The sequence below is a fragment of the Leucopleurus acutus genome (genome assembly GCF_964270905.1).
Source record: "Leucopleurus acutus genome assembly, chromosome: 6".
Lineage (NCBI taxonomy): Eukaryota > Metazoa > Chordata > Mammalia > Artiodactyla > Delphinidae > Leucopleurus > Leucopleurus acutus.
This window is the reverse complement of record NC_139149.1, coordinates 84,599,416-84,618,806: the sequence shown is the minus strand read 5'-3', so window position 1 is coordinate 84,618,806 and position 19,391 is coordinate 84,599,416. Positions and strand designations below refer to the sequence as shown.

Below are 19,391 nucleotides of genomic sequence, written 5' to 3'. Positions count from 1 at the left end.
GAAGTCAGTATTTCCACACTAAATGTATTTCCACACTAAATTTCATTCTAATCAGAGGAGCAATGAATCGATAATATTTTTTCAATGTAATTATTCATTCTTTAAGGACTTGAGGTATATATTCACTATGCAACACTGAGCTATTTAGAAACAAGAAACTACTTTCTAAGGGAAGGCGAACATACCAACAACAAAAAAATAACAAAGAGTGGTTATATATAAGTGGTATAATTACAGATACCATAAATTTTATTCTGGGCTCCTGTCTGAGTTTCTCAAATTTTATGCAATGAACGTATAGTACTTTTATAGTTAGAAAAAGAAGAAAAATGTCATCTTTAATGTGAGTATCTATTGGGTCTTACCTTCTAGTAGCTCTGTGATACTAGAAACAGTATGACTGGATTCCTGGAGATATCTTATTCCAACATCATACATTTGTCTTGCAGTTTCCTGAAAATTCTGATCTCTAGCTCTGGCAAGTCTGCCAGACTTTGTCTCTATTTATGGGCTAGCATATTTCTACCAGGAAAGGGCTGTGTGGGAGTTTTCCTTGGTCTAACCTTTCTTTTTCCATGTTAGACCTAGTAAATCCAGGCGAAACAGTGCCATTGCTGACAATGTGAGATTGTGCAAGTATCCAGGAAGTAAAGCAAGGGGAAAAAAAGGCTGGTGCCTGAGTCCCCAGCAGAGAAAAGGTGTTAATTACATACCTTCAGATCAAATTCCACTGATCCTCTGGAGGTAAAAAGTTCTCAGAAAAATTTCCTGAAAACAGAGCTTTAAAGAAATTAGAATCCTCTTCGTGCTCCAAGTCCAAGTTCCAAGAAATCTCCCGTTTGCGCGGTAAGAGAACTCAAATTGCCTTGGCCTAGCAAATGAAAACTCGGTCAGCCGATTTGGGAAACTTATGCTAATTGATGATGTCATCATTGACTCACTCGCCTTGCCTCCTCCCCTTTCCTGGGGTTAGGACAATGCTGACAAACAGCGTCTGCTAAAGGCAGATGCCTAACCTTCCCACTGTAGAGCTCAGGACTCCCACGTAAAGCCGAGGGCTAACAGAGGAACTCCTGGAAGGCACTAAGTGCTCTAGTGTTTCCCTGGGGTCACTCCCCTCGTAAGTTAAAAAAGGAAGTGTCGATTCTTCCTAACCATCTCCTTCCCCAAACACACTAACCTTTAAAATAAAACTCAAAATGTTCCTGAAATATTAGTCGGCCATCTTAACTCTTTCTCAAGTAAGTACATGTGCAAATAAACAATTAAAAAATCTAAGGCAAAAAAAAAAAGGAGGGGGCTGGGCTCTAAGCCCATTTGGAAGTATTTGCAAGGAACTGAGTTAACAGTAGGCAAAACTGGTGAAGTCTCTGCCCTTCCAGCACATTCAGTCCAGCAGGAAAAAGACTTCAAAGACATTATTTCACATAATAAAAACAATACCTAACACTTGTATCCCAACTACCATGTGCCAGGTACTATTTACTCATTTAATCATCCCAACAACTCTCTAAAAAAATACTATTACTATGACCCCTCTTTTAAGACGTGAAAATTAAAACACAAAAGGTTAAGTAATTTGCCCAAGATCACACAGGGAGCTGGTGGGAGAGCCAAGATTTAAACCAATAAGTTTAGCTTTAAGCCACTACACTATAATTCAGCTAATTCAAATGCACAGGGCTGAAAGAAGTACAGAATCTTAGAAAGATATTTTATCTCTGAAAAAAAAAGATTTATGGGGGACTTCACTGGTGACTCACGCTCCCAGTGCAGGGGGCCCAGGTTAGATCCCTGGTCAGGGAACTAGATCCCACATGCATTCTGCAACTAAGAGTTGCTAAGGAGCCTGCCTGCTGCAACTGAGACCTGGCACAGCCAAATACATACATACATATATAAATTTGGTCATTGAAAAAGTTATTTCTAAAAAAAAGATTTAGGATGCCTTATTAGCAAACGTATTACAGTGCCATTTCCATATCCTAGGCATGAAATTCTGTGTTTAAGAAAGACAAGCCCAGGGCTTCCCTGGTGGCGCAGTGGTTGAGAGTCCGCCTGCCGATGTAGGGGACACGGGTTTGTGCCCCGGTCCGGGAAGATCCCACGTGCCGCAGAGCGGCTGGGCCCGTGAGCCATGGCCGCTGAGCCTGCGCGTCCGGAGCCTGTGCTCCGCAACGGGAGAGGCCACAAGAGTGAGAGGCCCGCGTACAGCAAAAAAAAAAAAAGACAAGCCTGAGTGGTGATGGTTGCACAACAATGTGACTATATTAATGCCACTGAATTGTACACCTGAAAATGGTTAAAGTAGTAAATTTTATGTTATGTATATTTTACCACAATTTTTTTTTAAAAAAGATAACGATAAGACAGAGAAGCTCTAAGTGTTGGTCTTCTATTCATTTCTTCAATTATACATATTTCACTCCCTGGACCATCTGGGAAGCCAATTTGATGAAACTATCGCTTCTCACCTTGTTCATAAAATATATTAACTTTTTCAACTTTTGTTCAATAATATTAAATGTTTAGCAAGCTCTTCCTATGTGTAAAGCATGAACTCTCTAAGGTCAGTGTTATTATCCATATTCAATAGATGAGGAAATCAAAGTTCAGAGAGGAAAAGTATTTTGCCATCATCCCAACCCTAGGAAGAGTTGGGAGTTCAGGACTGACACCTAGGTCTCTCTAATTCCAAATCCTATGCTCCTGATCTCAAGGCTGCTACTGCCACTAACTCCATATGAGGTAATGTAATTTCTGTAACTATTGGGCAGGGTGAGGCTGCAGTGGGGCTCACCTAAGCGCCACAGGAGCCCCACAGAGCAAGGCAGGAATCCAGATGGTGATGCCTTGGAGGTATCTGAGCTAAGCCTGAAAGGCAGAAGTAGAATAGAGACACCTGAAGTAAAACTTGAACTTTTATCCTAGGACTCCCAGTACTCAAGGGAAACGCTTGAATCAAGTTAAAGGGGGGAGATCGTGTGCTATGTTATTTGCATTCGGCATTTCATACTTCCCATTCAGAACACAATTACTGAGGGCATGCTGATGGTGAGTTGATAGTAGTGGAAAGAATAAACATGTCTTACAGCCTCTTTCCTGATTGGTTGCAGTCAACTTGGTCCATATGAAGAGCCAATCAAAACCTACCACGGCCCTGGTGACAAAGGGGAAACACCAGATGGTTCCTATTTAGTTCGGCCTTGGGAGGGGGCGGTGGTGTCAGTAATTGGCTTTCCTTTACATCCAGGGTCTGGTCCAAGTTCCCACCCCCCGCCAAAGTAAAAACTCGTGAACTAAAGAATGGACACAGTGATGGGGAAGATAGATGTAGGAGCTGGAAAAAACCCTGGTGCCCTGAAACTTTCATTCCAACTCCTGTTCCTATGGTAGCAGGTTCTTTTGATTAGCTATCCCATCCCCAACTTCTAGGACTCCCTCCCTTCCTCGCTCCATACCTTTATTCACACACTTCAGACCTTCTCAGAACTGGTCTTTATCTAGGTATATGGGAGCATGATGAAGCTAAGTTCTAAAGGAGAATGTTTTTTGTGGTAAGGATCCCAGTAGAGGTCTCCAAATGGTGCACTGGCAGGAGACTATAGCTAGATGAGTAAAATGTGACCCATTTTGTATTCGTTATACTACAGACTGATCTATTTTTAAGACATTTTTTGGCCTTGCTGCACGGCATGTGGGATTTAGTTCCCCGACCAGGGATCGAACCCATGCCCCCTGAAGTGGAAGCGCAGAGTCTCAACCACTGGACCACCAGCCAAGTCCCCAGACTGATCTATTTTAACGTGTCTCTTTCCTTAATAAAAAAGCAGTTTAAAAAAAAAAAAGAGGTGAGAAACTTCCAATATTTAATGTAGAAAGGCTGGAAAATAGGGAAACACACAGAGTCATTTATAACCTATACTGTTAAATTTTTATCAAGTCAATATGTTGTACACCTTAAACTTATACAATGTTGTATATATGTCAATTATATCTCAATTTTTTAAATTTTAGTGTATATCCTTTCACTTTTCTCTGTGTAATTATTTTTCAAAAATTGGAATAAGCTGTACAGTTTGCTTTTTTCACTTAACAACACATATACCTTTTTTTTCATATCATTAAATAGTCTTTGACAACATGATGCTTAGTGGTTAGATGAGATTCTCTTCCCTGGATATACCATATTTATTTAACTAATTTATAGTTATTGGACATTTAACTCATTTCCAATTTTTTACTATTGTGAACAGTGCTGCATTGAAGATTCTTACAAATAGATCTCTGAACGTATTTATAATGATTTCCTTAGGATGAAACCCAATGTAGAATTAGCAAGCTAATCTTTAAATTCACCCTTCCCCATTCTGTGAACCCCAAAGGTCTTGCATCCCACTTTCTTATCCGTTGGGTTTGAAGCAAGAAGCCAGGGAATTCGGGGGTGACAAAACCTCCAAGTTCCACAAGATGGTGATATTTCCTAAAAGAGTCCAACAGACTAGCATTAGATTGGTTAGGGAACTAGGCGGATGTGGTTAAAGGGGTAAAAGAGTTTTAATGCTGCAAAAAGAAAAAAGAAAGAATCAAAAGAAGCTGAAAGGTCTTCCATTTAGAGGAGAGTTTGTCGTTTAAAAGAAGAAAAATAGAGAGAAAGCTGCTTTGACCTTTGATTCACTAATTTTTCGAAAAGGCAGCACAAGACAGCCATGTTGATAAAAATTTACAGGGCTTCCCTGGTGGCGCAGTGGTTGAGAGTCCGCCTGCCGACTTAGGAGACCCGGGTTCGTGCCCCGGTCCGCGAAGATCCCACTTGCCGCGGAGCGGCTGGGCCCGTGAGCCATGGCCGCTGAGCCTGCGCGTCCGGAGCCTGTGCTCCGCAACGGGAGAGGCCCCAACAGTGAGAGGGCCGCGTACCGCAAAAAAAAAAAAAAAAAAAATTTACAATGAGGCAAGTGACATAAAATGTCCCTGATATCAATGTGTGCAAAAAGAGTCCAGTTAAGATGGCAGTATTCCCCAAATTGGTCTTCATATTCAGTGAAATCACTGTCAAAATCCTCACTGCCCTTTTTTTAAAAAAAATGTTATTTATTTATTTTTCTGGCTGTGCCCCACGGCATGTGGGATCTTAGTTCCCTGACCACCGATTGAACCTTCGCCCACTGCAGTGGAAGCACAGAGTCTTAATCACTGGACCACCAGGGAAGTCCCCTCACTGCCCTTTTTACAGAAATTGACAAGCTGATCCTAAAAGTCATGGACATGTAAGGGACTTGGGAGAGGCAAAATAATCTTGAGAAAGAAAACCAAAGTTGGAACACTCACACTCCCCAATTTTAAAACTTACTACAAAGTACAATAATCAAGACAATGTAGTACTGCCATAAGGATAGACAGTTCCGTGGAATAGAATTGAGAGTCCAGAAATAAACCCTCACATTCACAGTCAGTTGATTTTCAACAAGGATGACAAACAATTCAATGGGGGAAAAATAGTCTTTTCAACAAATGGTGCAGGATATCCATTAGCAAAAGAATGAGGTTGAACCCATAATTCATACCATATACAAAAAATTACTCAAATTTGATCAAAGACTGAAATGTAAGAGTTAAAATCATAAAACCTTATAAGAAAATATAGGTGTAACTCTTCATAACCTTGGATTAGGCAATGGTTTCTTACATATGATGCCAAAAGCATAAGCAACAAAGAAGAAAACAGATCAATTGGACTTTATCAAAATATAAAGTTTTGTGCTGGAAAGGATACTATACAAAAAATGAAAAGACAACCCATAGAATAGGTGACAAATTTTGCAGATCTTTATCTGATAAGAGACTAGTATCCAGGATATATAAACATACTTACAATTCAACAACAGAAAGACAATTTTTAAAGATTTTTTTTTTTGATGTGGACTGTCCTTAAAGTCTTTATTGAATCTGTTACAATATTGCTTCTGTTTTATGTTTTGGGGTTTTTTGTTTTTTTTTTTTTTGGCTATGAGGCATGTGGGATCTTATCTCACCGACCAGGGATTAAACCCGCACCCGCTGCATTGGAAGGCGAAGTCTTAACCACTGAACTGCCAGGGAAGTTCCAAAAGACAATTTTTAAATGGGAAAGTACTGAATAGATGTTTCTTCAAAAACAATGTAAAAATGGCCAATACACACATGAAAAGATGCTCAATATCATTAGTCAGTAGGAAAATACAAATCATAACCACAATGAGATACTAATTCATCCCCACTAGGATGTTTATAATAAAAAAGACAAAAAATAACAAGTGTTGGAGAGGGTGTAGAGAAATTGGAACCCTCATACCCTGCTGGTGGGAATGTAAAGTGGTATAGCCACTGAGAAAAACAGTTTGGCAGTCCTCAAAAAGGTAAACATAGAGTTACCAGCAATTCAATTCTGACTTTATGACCCAACAATTCCACTTTTACGTCTATACCCAAGAGAATTGAAAACATATATCCACACAGAAACTTATACATGAATACTCATAGCAGCTTCGTTCATAATAGACAAAAAGTAGAAGCCATCTAAATGTCCATCAAATGATGGATACACAAAATATGGTATAACCATACAATGAAATATTATTCAGGCATAAAACAAAATGAAGTACTTACATATTCTACAACATAGATGAACCTTGAAAACATTATGCTAAATGAAAGAAGTCAGAAGGCCGTGTATTGAATGATCTGTTTATATGAAATATCCAGAGTAGGAAAATGTGTAGAAACAGAAAGTGGTAATCCAGGGGCTAGGAGGCAGGGAGGAATATGGAATGATGGCTAATAGGTACGGGATTTCTTTTTTTATTATTATTTATTTATTTAGGCTGCACGGGGTCTTAGTTGCGGCACACGGGATCTTCGTTGTGGCACGCGGGATCTTTTAGTTGCGGCATGTGGGCTCATTGTTGCGGCATGCCGGCTTCTAAGTTGCGGCATGTGATCTCTTAGTCACGGCACGCATGCAGGATCTTGTTCCCCGACCAGGGTTCGAACCCGGGCTCTCTGCATTGGGAGCGTGGAATCTTACCCATGGACCACCAGGAAAGTCCTAGAATTTCTTTTGTAGGTAGATGAAAATGTTCTGAAATTAGGTCATGGTGATGACTGCACAACTGTGAATACATTAAAAACCAAAGAATTGTACACTTTAAAAGGATGAAGTTTTATGAAATGTGAATTATAGTTCAATAAGAAAAAAAAAGGAAGATCTAGGATATGTCACAAACAACTTTCTGATGGTTAGTTTCATGTGTCAACTTGATTAAGCTAAAGGATGCCCAGAGATCAAGTGAACCTTATTTTGGGGTGCGTCTGTAAGGATGTTTTTTTAGAAGAGATTAGCATTTGAATCAGTAGACTAAGTAAAGAAGATCTGTCCTCACCAAAGTGGGTGGGCATCACATCCAAGCCACTGAGGTCTGAATAGAACAAAAAAGGAGGAGAAAGGGTGAATTTTCTCTCTCTCTCTTCTTGAGCTGGGACATCCTCTTCTGCTCTCAGACTTTGGAGTTCCTGGTTCTCTGGGCCTTTGGACTCCAGGACTTCCACCAGCAACACCCCACTCCCCCATCCTGTCCCTCATCCCAACCTCCAGCCACAATCTTATTGTGTATGCATTGGAGAATCTTGAAGGCTTCTAAGGAGGAAAATGATAAAGATATGTTGAGAAAGATTCTTTGGGTTGCTGTGTATGACATGATCATAGGATCATAGGCTGGGGGCAATATCAGTGAGAAAGCTGTCGTCATAGTTCAGTGGAGGAGTAATGAGCGCGCAGAGGAAGTGTAATGATGGGGATAGATGGAAAAGACCTTGTAGTTGCAGAACTAACCTGATTTAGATTTAGCCAGATGTAGAAACACAGGAGAGGGGAGACCAGGATGAAACTGATGTTGGGGTGATGCTGTTACCTAAAACTGGAGACGCAGGTAAAAGAGCAGATTGGGAATGGAGGTTTTTTTTTATGTTTGCCATATACTGAGTTTGAGGTACCAGAGGGAAAATCAAGTGGAAAAGTCTACCAGGAGGTTGAGGGTGAGATTTGAACTTGAAGAGTCTGGGCTTGAACATCCCTCTTGTTATTGGCATAGAAGCAGTAATTGAAGCTACAAGGTTGTCAAAAGAAAAATATATAAAGAGAAAACAATAGAGTGATCCTTGGGGATATCCACATTTAAGGATGAGGAGGAGAAAGATACCAGGAAGACTTGGCCAGGAAGTCCTTGATAGAACTTCACAGTGGAACACCCTGGAGAAGTAAGAAAACTATGACGCCAGGGTCCAAGGACCACTGGTTTGGTAACTATGGTTCATGTGATCTTGGTTCATGTGATCCATGGATCTTGTAGATTTGGTAAAATGATTAAGGTGAAATCCAGATGGCAGGGAAGTATGGAGTGAATGGGAAAGGTGAAATGGAGAGGGTGTAGACTAGCCTAAAATTCACATAAGACAGTGGCTTGAAAGAGAGGGACTTTATTTGAAGGGGGAAGCAGAGCTTGTTTTCAGACTGAAGGCTCAAAGAGAGAGGAAGAGATTAAAGATACAAGAGACTTGAAATAATGTTCAGTCTTGGAAGAGGACTGACCTATGCCAACAGCGGGACTAAGAATCGGACGTCTGGGGCAGGAAGTCCTTACCAAATAAAGAAGAAAAGATGTTTCTTATATCATCATTCAAATAGTGAAAAACTGGGAATGACTTATCATACAGAGACATATAGGTATAGGCATGACCACATAAATGAAAAGAGAGAAAACAGTGTTAAAATATTATGCCATTTATGTTTAAAATGAACATATTGTGTTTATATATATTAAAAGAGAATGAACATTTTTAACAATAAGTAATTTTTATTTTACATTTTAAAGTTACAATAATATGTGCTCTGTATAAAATGAAACAAAGAATACAGATGTGTTTATTCAAAATCACTGACTTTCCGGGCTTCCCTGGTGGCGCAGTGGTTGAGAGTCCGCCTGCCAATGCAGGGGACACGGGTTCGTGCCCCGGTCCGGGAAGATACCACATGCCGCGGAGCGGCTGGGCCCATGAGCCGTGGCCGCTGAGCCTGTGCGTCCGGAGCCTGTGCTCCGCAACGGGAGAGGCCACAACGGTGAGAGGCCCGCGTACCACAAAAAAAAAAAAAAAAAAAAGAATAAAAAATATATGATATCGCTACATAGCTACTAAAATAGCTGAAATACAAACCACTAACACCACCAAACGTTGGCAAGGATGTGGAGCAAAGGAACTCTACAAAATGGTGCAGCCGCTCAGGAATACACGCTTTCAGTTTTTTCCAAAGTTACACACACATAGGCTTACCATACAATATAGAAATTGCTCTCCTAGGTATTCACTCAAATGAGTTTAACATTTACATCTACACAAAAATCAGCACACAGGGCTTCCCTGGTGGCGCAGTGGTTGAGAGTCCGCCTGCCGATGCAGGGGACGCGGGTTCGTGCCCCGGTCTGGGAAGATCCCACATGCTGCGGAGCGGCTGGGCCCGTGAGCCATGGCCACTGAGCCTGTGCGTCCGGAGCCTGTGCTCCACAACGGGAGAGGCCACAACAGTGAGAGGCCCGCGTACAGCACAAAAAAAAAAAAAAAAAAAAAAAAAAAAATCAGCACACAAATGTGTTTGTAACAGCTTTATTCAAAATGCCAAAACTTGGAAACCACCAAGATGGCCTTCAGTAGGTGAATGAACAATCTCTGGTGTATCTATATAATGAAGTATTATTCAGCAATAAAAAGGAATGAGTTATCAAGATATAAAAAGACATAGAGGAATTTTTTTAAATTAACTTATTTTATTTATTTACTTTTGGCTGTATTGGGTCTTCATTGCTGCACACAGACCTCCTCTAGTTGCGGTGAGCGGGGGCTACTCTTCGTTGCGGTGGCTTCTCTTGCTGCAGAGCACAGGCTCTAGGCACGTGGGCCTCAGTAGTTGTGGCTCACGGGTTTAGTTGCTCCACGGCATGTGAGATCTTCCTGGACCAGGGCTCGAACCCGTGTCCCCTGCGTTGGCAGGTGGATTCTTAACCACTGTGCCACCAGGGAAACCCAACATGGAGGAATTTTAAACACATATCACTAAGTGAAAGAAGTCAGTCTGAAAAGGCTATAGAATGTATGGCATTCCGGAAAAGGCAAAACTATAGAGAAAATAAAAAGATCTGCAGTTGCCAGGGGCTTAGGGAGAGAGAAGGATGAATATGAGGAGCACAAAGGATTTTTAGGGCAGTGAAACTATTCTGTATGATACAGTAATGGCGCATACATGACATTATGCAGTTGTCAAAACCAGGAACTATACAACATGGAATGAGCCCTAATGTAAACCCTAGTAGACTTTCATTTAATACTAATGTATCAATATTGTTCATCAACTGTAAAAATGTACTGCAATAATGCAAAGTGTTAATAGGAGGAGAATTGTGGGGCATGGGGGACTATACGGAAACTCTGTACTTTCTGCACAAATTTTCTGCAAACCTAGTTACTCTTAAACATAATGTTTATTAAAAAGAAAAAAGGTTGGGGAGAAATGTTTGTGGAGCAATTAATAAATTATCTTAATCTTCTCTTTTTTTCCCTTTTTTAAAAAACTGAGGTGAAATCCACATAAAATGTACTATTTTAAAGTGTACAATTCAGTGGCTTTTAGTACATTTACAATGTTGTGCAACCATTACGTCTATCTAGTTCCAAAACATTTCAAGAACCTCAAAAGAGACCTTGTCCCCCTTAAGCAGTCTCTCCCCAATCCCCTCTCACCCCAGTCCCTGGCAACCACCAATCTGCTATTTGTCTCTATAGATTTACCTATTCTGGACATTTCATATAAATACTGTCATACAATATGTGACCTTTTGTGTCTGACTTCTTTCACTTAGCATAGCGTTTTTGAGGTTCATCTGCATTGTAGCCTATATCAGTACTTAATTCCTTCTTATAGATAAGTAACTTTCCATTGTACGGATATACCGTATTTGGTTTATCCATTCATCCGATGGACATTTGCGTTGTTTCCACTTTTTGTCTGCTGTGCCTACGGCTATGAGCATGTATATAGGACTACTTGTTCACCTGTAATCTACCTTTTAGGTGACCCTTGTGGGGAGTTGGATTAATCTGTGATACTCAGTGTATACCAGCCGATATTGCAGAGGCATTTATTGAAAAGAATTTGTATTTCTTGAATGTTTGCTTATTAAGCGTGTGATAGAGCCAAAGTGGAAAAGCCTGGACCCATGGGTCTTGCAGCTTTGGTACGGCACAAGAAGGAGAAGCAGAGGAAGTGTTGCTTGGAATAGAGAGGGCAGGTTCTTGAAAAATCAGTCATTACGTTTAATGGCCTTGACTGAATCCTACATTTCCATCTCTGGGGCTACTGTAGGCAAGGAAGGGTCTGGCTGGGAAACAAGAAATTGTGGATTTACAAGCAGTGAGTCCTTTGGAGTCATTATCTGTGGCGATCCTAAACATATGTGCAGAGTTACTGTTTCTTCTTTTTTTGTTGTTGTTGGTTTTTTTAAAATATTTATTTATTTTTGGCTGTGTTGGGTCTTCACTGCTGTGCGTGGGCTTTCTCTAGTTGCAGTGCATGGGCTGCTCATTGCAGTGGCTTCTCCTGTGTGAAGCACGGACTCTAGGTGCCCGGGCTTCAGTAGTTGTGGCTCGCAAGCTGTAGAGCGCAGGCTCAGTAGTTGTGGTGCACAGGCTCAGTTGCTCTGCGGTATGTGGGATCTTCCCAGACTGGGGCTCGAACCTGTGTCCCCTGCCTTGGCAGGTGGATTCTTAACCACTGCACCACCAGGGAAGTGCTACTGTTTTTTCTTTATATTCAGTTTTGTGTATGTATCTTTCAAACTCTTATTCACTGTAAACCAGGTCCAAAAGCTGGTCTATACTGATGATTCAGTCAGAACTTTTCCTTGTGGATTACATCTCTTATGAGGACAGTGTCCAAATCCTACTTGTCTTAATAAAGCGTCTCCATCTCTCCAACAGAAACCACAAAACTATAAAAGGAAATAAATGAGAGCATCATACATACTAAAAACTTAGGTCAGCTCAGGTGTTAACATTACATTTTTTAACAATACATACATACATTTTTAAACAATAATTAAAAAATTAAAATGATCGCCTAGGCAAATATTTATTTTAAACTTACAACATGCATAAACATAAAAAAACACTTTAATCAAATAACAATGTACCAGTCAGACTAGGTTAGGTTAAAAGAAATATAAACCCCACATTTTTTTCTCTCACATAAATGTCCAGATGTAGGTAATCTAGGGTTGGTATGGTGACTCTGCTTCTTAATGTCTTCACCCAACAAGGCTCCTTCCTGTTCACCACTTGGTCATCCCTACAGTGTGGCTCTTACCCTCACAATTCAAGATGGCAGCTAGAGCTCCAGCCATCACATATGCAGTCCAGTCACTAAGACAGAAAAAGGGACAAAGAGGTGAAGGGCAAAAAACAGTTGCCTTTTAAGAAAAATTCTCAGCAATTGCCAAACAATACCACTGCTTACATATTATTTTCCAGGACTAGACACATGACCACATCTTGCTACAAGTTAAGGCTTGGACAGCTAGACTGTATTCTGTGAGGCTGTGTGCCCAGTTTCAAGTTAAGACTTCTATTACTAGAGAAAAAGAGAATGGATATTTGGGACAGTGAGCAGGGTCTGCCACACAGACAAATTGACAAGGCTGGCCTCAAATTGTGACCTCTTGGTGGCATAAGTAACATGCTTAATCCTGAAAACTTGCTCCTAGAATATGGAAGAAGAGATTCCCATTTCAAACACTGCAGACAGAAAAAGCTGTCAAGTGACCCCTACCATGGCCTATTCATGGAAGAGGATGGAAGGCGTTGGGGACTGGAATGGAACTGGGGTTGACGAGACAGTCCTCCTAACCAGTGGCCCAGAAAAGCAGCCCTGAGACCACGGGTCCTGCTACTGAAAAGAAGGGCTAGAGATGAGACAGAGAAGTGAAGGCAGAACTATAGGAAAGAGTAATCTCTTCAGCACCAAAGAACTAGCTAGTCAAAAGCTGATAGAGGGACTTCCCTGGTGGTCCCGTGGTTAAGATTCCACGCTCCCAATGCAGGGGACCTGGATTTGATCCCTGGTCAGGGAACTAGATCCTGCATGCATGCCACAGCTAAAAATCCCTCATGCCGCAACTAAGACCTGGCACAGCCAAATACATAAATAAATAAATAAATGTTTTTTTAAAAAAGTTGGAGGAATTACCTAGACGTTACTTTAGAAACCAGTATGCTTAAATATACAGAGACAGAAAAGAGGATTTGGAACACAGAAAGAAAAGATACCAGCCATAGTTCCGTCATCCATATTTTGGAATATTTCTTTCCAGCCTTTTGTTTTCCTGTGAGACATATTTTTTGGGGTTTTTTTGTTTGTTTGTTTGTTTGTTTTTGGCCACACCACACGGCATGTGGGATCTTCCCCAACCAGGGATCGAACGCATGTCCCCTGCATTGTAAGCGCACAGACTTAACCAATGGACCTCCGGGGAAGTCCTGTTTTGCTTTAAACGTACTTAGCTATAAAAATAAAGGCTCTGTTTATGGCTTGAGTTTCTATCCTAGGCTGGGGTGACCAAGGACAAGCTACTTAGCATCCCTTTGCTCACTTTCCTCATCTATAAAATGGGAAGAAATAATACCTACCTCAAAGAGCTGTTTTGAGGATTAAATGAGATAATTCATGTAATGAGCTAAGAACAGCTTATGTAAGCCTTTATTATTTGTATATATAAGTTTAGCGGTTACATAAAATTCCAACCAGTGGATGTTTTATCATAACCATGCTCCTGTTACTAAACACTTGACGAATTTTCAGTTGGGGGCTATTATAAAGTTTTAAATATTTTAATACATTTATCTCTTTTATATTTAGGGCTATGACTTAAAGCAGTATCTTCAGAGTCTTCATATAGATTTTAGAACATTTCATTTAAGCTGGGTTGTGGGTATGTATTCATTATATTGTTGCCTAATATAATTCTCCTTTAGCATGCCTTAAATATTTCATTTAAAAACTATACTCAGTGAAAAAGAATAAGGCATTTAGTAATCAAATTGCTCATATACACAAAAATGTCAAAGAAGTAGCTGTAGACTCCACTATTAAAGTGAGAAAAATAACTCACAAAATAACTTACATGAGAGCTGACTAAAAGACAGAGATGGGGGTCTTTACAGCTCTTCACATGCCAAACCACAGGCACCTCCTGGCTTATCACTCACCATTGCTCACATTCTCTCTGCTCCAGATAAAAGTTACACTCATGGTTTTTAAAACATGCCTTACATTTCCCTTATCTGACCCTTCGTTTGCTTTGTTTCTTCTCCTGCAATGTATTCTCTTCTCCACCTCAACCTGCCAAAATCCTACCAATTTTCAAGGTTTGATTCAACCTTTTCAAAATAACTCCTCCACAGTGTGCTATAATAATAACAGCTATGTTCGCATGGCATCACCAATGCAGTCATAAAAACTCTCATTGGGTATGACCATAAAGCCTCTCTCATTTCATCCTCAGAACAATTCTGCGAAGTAGGCAAGGGAAGGCAAGGCTTTATTCCTCCCATCTTGTTGGCCTGCTCCTGGAATCAAAGTCCCTCTTTACTCCACCCCATACCCCTTGCCAGTGAGCAAAACACACAAGAAACCCTTAGCACTCTTTTTCCTTGGCACCTGCGGGTTGACTGATGAATGGTATTAATAAAAATAATGTAATCTAAAGACAGAAAAGTGACAAAAGTAAACAGCACAATATAATTTAATAAATATATATTTTTTGTTTTTGTGTGTTTGTTTTGTTTGGGGGTTTTTTTGGGGGGGGGGGCGCATGTGGGATCTTAGTTCTCTGACCAGGGACCAGAGATTGAACTTGAACCCCCTGTGGTGGAAGCGCGGAGTCTTAACTACTGGACCGCCAGGGAAGTCCCAATAAATAACCGCTTTTTAAAAGAGGAGGAAAGAAAAGATGGTGATTTAACAGGCTCTGTATTTTCACCGTGTCCATCAGATGGGATACGGAAAGCTATGTAGCCATGCTGCCTCTCTGCGGGGGGGGGAAAGGGTGGGGCTGGAAAGGTAGGGTAATGACTCTCACAAACAGCTGAGAGAGGAATATGATGCCTTCCCTGGAATGCATGCTACACATCTTCCGAAGTTTGTTCTAATTTCTGGAGGACACCAGATCGTAAGGCTGGTTGTTAACATTCTAGACCTGGCACTACCAATGATTTTCTCTGAGATTTGGGAAAAGCTCACTTAAAAGCTGTGTGCCTCAGTTTCTTCAATCATAAAATGGAGGTTCTCATTCTTTTTGGCATACGTTATGGTTAACTACTCCCCAGGGAAGCTCCATGCCCCATTTTTCCCTAAAAGAACCCCAGCTTTTGGAGACCATGTGCCCAAGGGAGCTGAAGCCACTGAACCCCAGTCCCAGGGGACTGAGTCTGGGCTGGTATAAACCAACCATGGTAATCCCATTCCCTCTGCCAATGGTTGGTTTAAGGAAGAACATATCATGTGATTCTAGCCAATGAGAAGCGAGGGAAGGGAACTCTTGGGGAGGAGAGCTTCTGGGAGATTTTTCCTTTGATCTTAAGAAGCCACACAAGGAAGAGATGTTTTCTCTTGTGTGTTTGGGTATGATACTTGGACCTGTGGCCCTCTTGTGACCTTTAGATGACAAATTTGAAAATAAAAGCCCAAACCCTGAGACTACAGAGAAGAAAGGTGGAAAGCATCAAACCCTTGAGGACATTGTTGAACCAATGAATTAACCAAGCCAGCAACTACCTCCCTACCTCTGAACCTGTTGCTTAATAAGAGTAAACAAATTTTTTAAAAACTTTTTGTTTTAAGTTAGGTCTTCTGTTACTTGCGTCTAAAACATTTTGATATGATTGCGTTTTTCAAATCTTTTTTTCCCCATTTTACTGAGAAATAATTGATATACATCACTGTATGAGTTTAAGGTATACAAGGTGATGATTACATATATTGTGAAATGATTACCACAATAGGGTCAGCTAACATTCACTGTCTCATATGTATACACTAAAAAGAAAAGAAAAAAGGAAAAAAATTTTTTCTCCTTGTAATGAGAACCCTTAGGACTTACTCTCTTAACAAATTCCCTACGTGTCACAAGGCAGTGTTACCTCTAGTCATCATGTTGTACATTATACCCCTAGTACTTATTTATCTTACAACTGGAAGTTTGTCCCCTTTTCTTTTTGTAAATTTTTAATTTATTTTTAATTATTGGAATGAACATCATTTGATGTGAATTTTCGAGAGATTATAGCTGTCAGGTGTCATTATATTACTTATTGAAAACCTAATGTCACAATATGCCATATCCTAAACTTTAATTCTTCACCGTCAATCACACTTACACACTAAACCTGCTTGCATTCCATCCATCACACCCGTCTTGTAGGTCTTATTATTGTATATCACATAGCTGACTGTCTTTTGTTCTCTCTCATTCCATTTCTAAAGCCTTTCTTCCATCTCTGGTTTACCTCTACCATATTCTCTATCAATTTCACAGGTTATAGCTCATGGGATTACAGACTGTAGCTGCTCCTAAACCCTCTCTAACTAAAACTCTCATATTCATCATGTTCAGTTTTTGTAAAACATAGCTTAGGTGTGGGAGAAATCAGGGCCTACATCAAGAATCTGATATTTCAGCCTCACATTGGACAATGCACTGCAGGTGCTTACCTGTGCTTAGAGAGTCTTTTTTTTTTTTTTCTTTTTTTTGGAAGTTTGTGCCTTTTGACCACCTTCCTCCAATTACTCCCTTCCCCCACCTCCGGTAACCACTGCCTGATCTCTTTTTCTATGAGTTTGGCTTGTTTTGTTTATGTTTTTGTTTTATAGATTCCACATATAAATGAGAGCATATAATGCTTGGTATTTGTCTTTTATTTCACTTAGCATAATGACTTCAAGGTCCCTCTTATTTTTATATTTAATGCAAATATAAGTTATCTTAATAATATATAAAAATATATAAAACTAAAAAGTAATATAAATAAATACTATGCTTCTGTTTTATGTTTTCAGTTTTTTGTGAGTCAAAGAAGATAAATGACATTTTTCAAGAGGGGTGGTGATCCCATTCCCAAGGTAAAAGAAAAGGTGCAATTCCCATCCATGATAGGAAACAGAATATGGAAAATGCCTGTCACCCGGTCAGGATGGGACAGAGAAGGATGCAAAAGCTGCCAGGTCATTAAGATCCCTCACAAACAGTTTCCCTCTCTAATACTTAACACAGGGTTCTGGTTCACGAGTCCAGGCATATACATTGTTCCTGCTGGTGACCCCAGCAATGTGAAATTCAAAGACGCCCTCAGGAGTCCCACATTCATTAATACAAGGATAGAAAATTACCTTTAAAGTAGAAATAAGTGTATGAAGTGTCTGAAAACTGTTCCTTTCATACTTTTCAGCCTTTGTTGAGTGATCATGTGAAAACACATATAAACATACCCACACAGATACATACCACTTAAAACCAACTTAAAAATATATAAATAAGTTTTCTTTTAACGTCAAGTGATTTTTTTTGGCCGTGCCTCAGCATGTGGGATCTTAGTTCCCCAATCAGGGATTGAACTCATTCCCCCTGCAGTGGAAGCATGGAGTCTTAACCACTGGCCCACCCGGGAAGTCCCTTTAAATAACATTTTAAACAATAATATTCTTTTAGGTCATGCTTTCAAATCCAAGGAGGAAAGGTATACTGATTACTGTAGAATGCCATGTGAGTCCTAGACAGAGAAGCAACCTCAGATCAGAAAGCCACTGTTTTAAATTGAATGTTTGTGTCCACCCCCAGATTTATAGGTTGAAATCCTGTCCCCCAATATGATAGTATTAGATGGTGGGCCTTTGGGAGGTGATTAGTTCATGACAGGGCAGCCCCTATGAATAAGATCAGTGCCCTGATAAGAAGAGACACAAGACAGCCTGCTTTCTCTCTGTTCTCTTTGCCATGTGAAGATACAACAAGAGGGTCATCTGCCAACCTGGAGGCGGGTTCTCACCAGACACCTGATCTATAAGCACCTTGATCTTGGACTTCCCAGTCTCTAGAACTGTGAGAAATAAATGTTTGTCTTTCTGCTAGCGATGGAGACTGCAAAGCTAGGAAGGGTCTTTGGCTTTTCATTTGCAAGACAGGATGAGTTTCTTTCTCAGAGTGTGCTGCAGCCAGACACAATACCTCTCCTTAGCAGACACTCTGCTGTTCCAATCTTCCACCTTGCTGTTGAGTTCAATGTGGAGTTCCAGGAGTGAGTGTTTTCTGGAGGGAATGAGAAAGGCAAAAATTAATTCCACGCAAATATCAATGAGGAGACAGATTAGCATTAGGTTGAAATCAGCTAACAGATATGAAAGTGCTTTAAAATTGTTCCTTTCTAAATATTCTACAAGCTGCTTAGCAAGTGATCCAAACAGGTTCGCAGCACTCTGACCCAATGACCACAGTCCCCACCCACAGGGGCAACTGAGTTTTAGACTGGGTACACACCAGCCAGATGATAACCCATCTGGATCATCCATGCAAATGCAGGATGGATGTAAAAGGCCAATAATACCGTTGGCCCATGGCGTATGTACCTTGGAAGGCTGAGTTGCCCCTGCTCTAGCCCTCCCTTTTTGCTCTGCCATCCCTGAGGAGGCTAGGGGTCCCAGGCCCTGAGATTTATTCCTGGGGTCCCCCAAGCTACAACAGATGCCTTTCACAGGTGACTCAGAGAAATTCTAAATTGTAATTAGGGGGCAACAGAAAAGGGACTGCTAATCTTACATTTGAGGTACAGTAAGGCTTCCCTCATCCCAGATGGACACCAGGTCACCAACGTTTCCCTTAGAAAAGTATCCTTGCCAATAAACATCAAAAATGTCTAAGTGGGCTTCCCTGGTGGCGCAGTTGTTGAGAGTCCGCCTGCCGATGCAGGGGACGTGGGTTCGTGCCCCGGTCCGGGAGGATCCCGCATGCCGCGGAGCGGCTGGGCCCGCGAGCCGTGGCCGCTGAGCCTGCGCGTCCGGAGCCTGTGCTCCGCAACGGGAGAGGCCACAGCAGTGAGAGGCCCGCGTGCGGCAGAAAAAAAAAAAAAAAAAAATGTCTAAGTTACAAAGACTTGCAGACCTGCATAGCTAGGTACCATTTTTCACCTATCAACCTCAAGACTTGGGGAAATAAACGAGCACACGGTATCAGTGAGAATTCAGGGATGCAGACTCTCTCATAAAA

General features: G+C 40.8%; 1 protein-coding gene across 7 annotated transcripts in view; it reads right to left on the bottom strand.

Moving 5' to 3' along the window:
* Window positions 1–10,810: 10,810 nt before the first annotated feature.
* The window catches only part of CFLAR (CASP8 and FADD like apoptosis regulator), a 53,334-nt gene continuing 44,753 nt past the window's right edge, over window positions 10,811–19,391 (bottom strand). For 6 of the 7 annotated variants that reach the window (XM_082841011.1, XM_082841010.1, XM_082841012.1 and 3 more), the window contains 2 exons: window positions 18,357–18,437; window positions 10,811–12,501 (listed from right to left, as the gene is read on the bottom strand). In XM_082841011.1, coding sequence (XP_082697137.1) covers window positions 12,411–12,501; window positions 18,357–18,437 — 172 coding nt within the window. In that variant the 3' untranslated portion in view covers window positions 10,811–12,410. The remainder of the gene's footprint in view (window positions 12,502–18,356; window positions 18,438–19,391) is intronic. The other variant, XM_082841015.1, reaches the window with a different exon arrangement.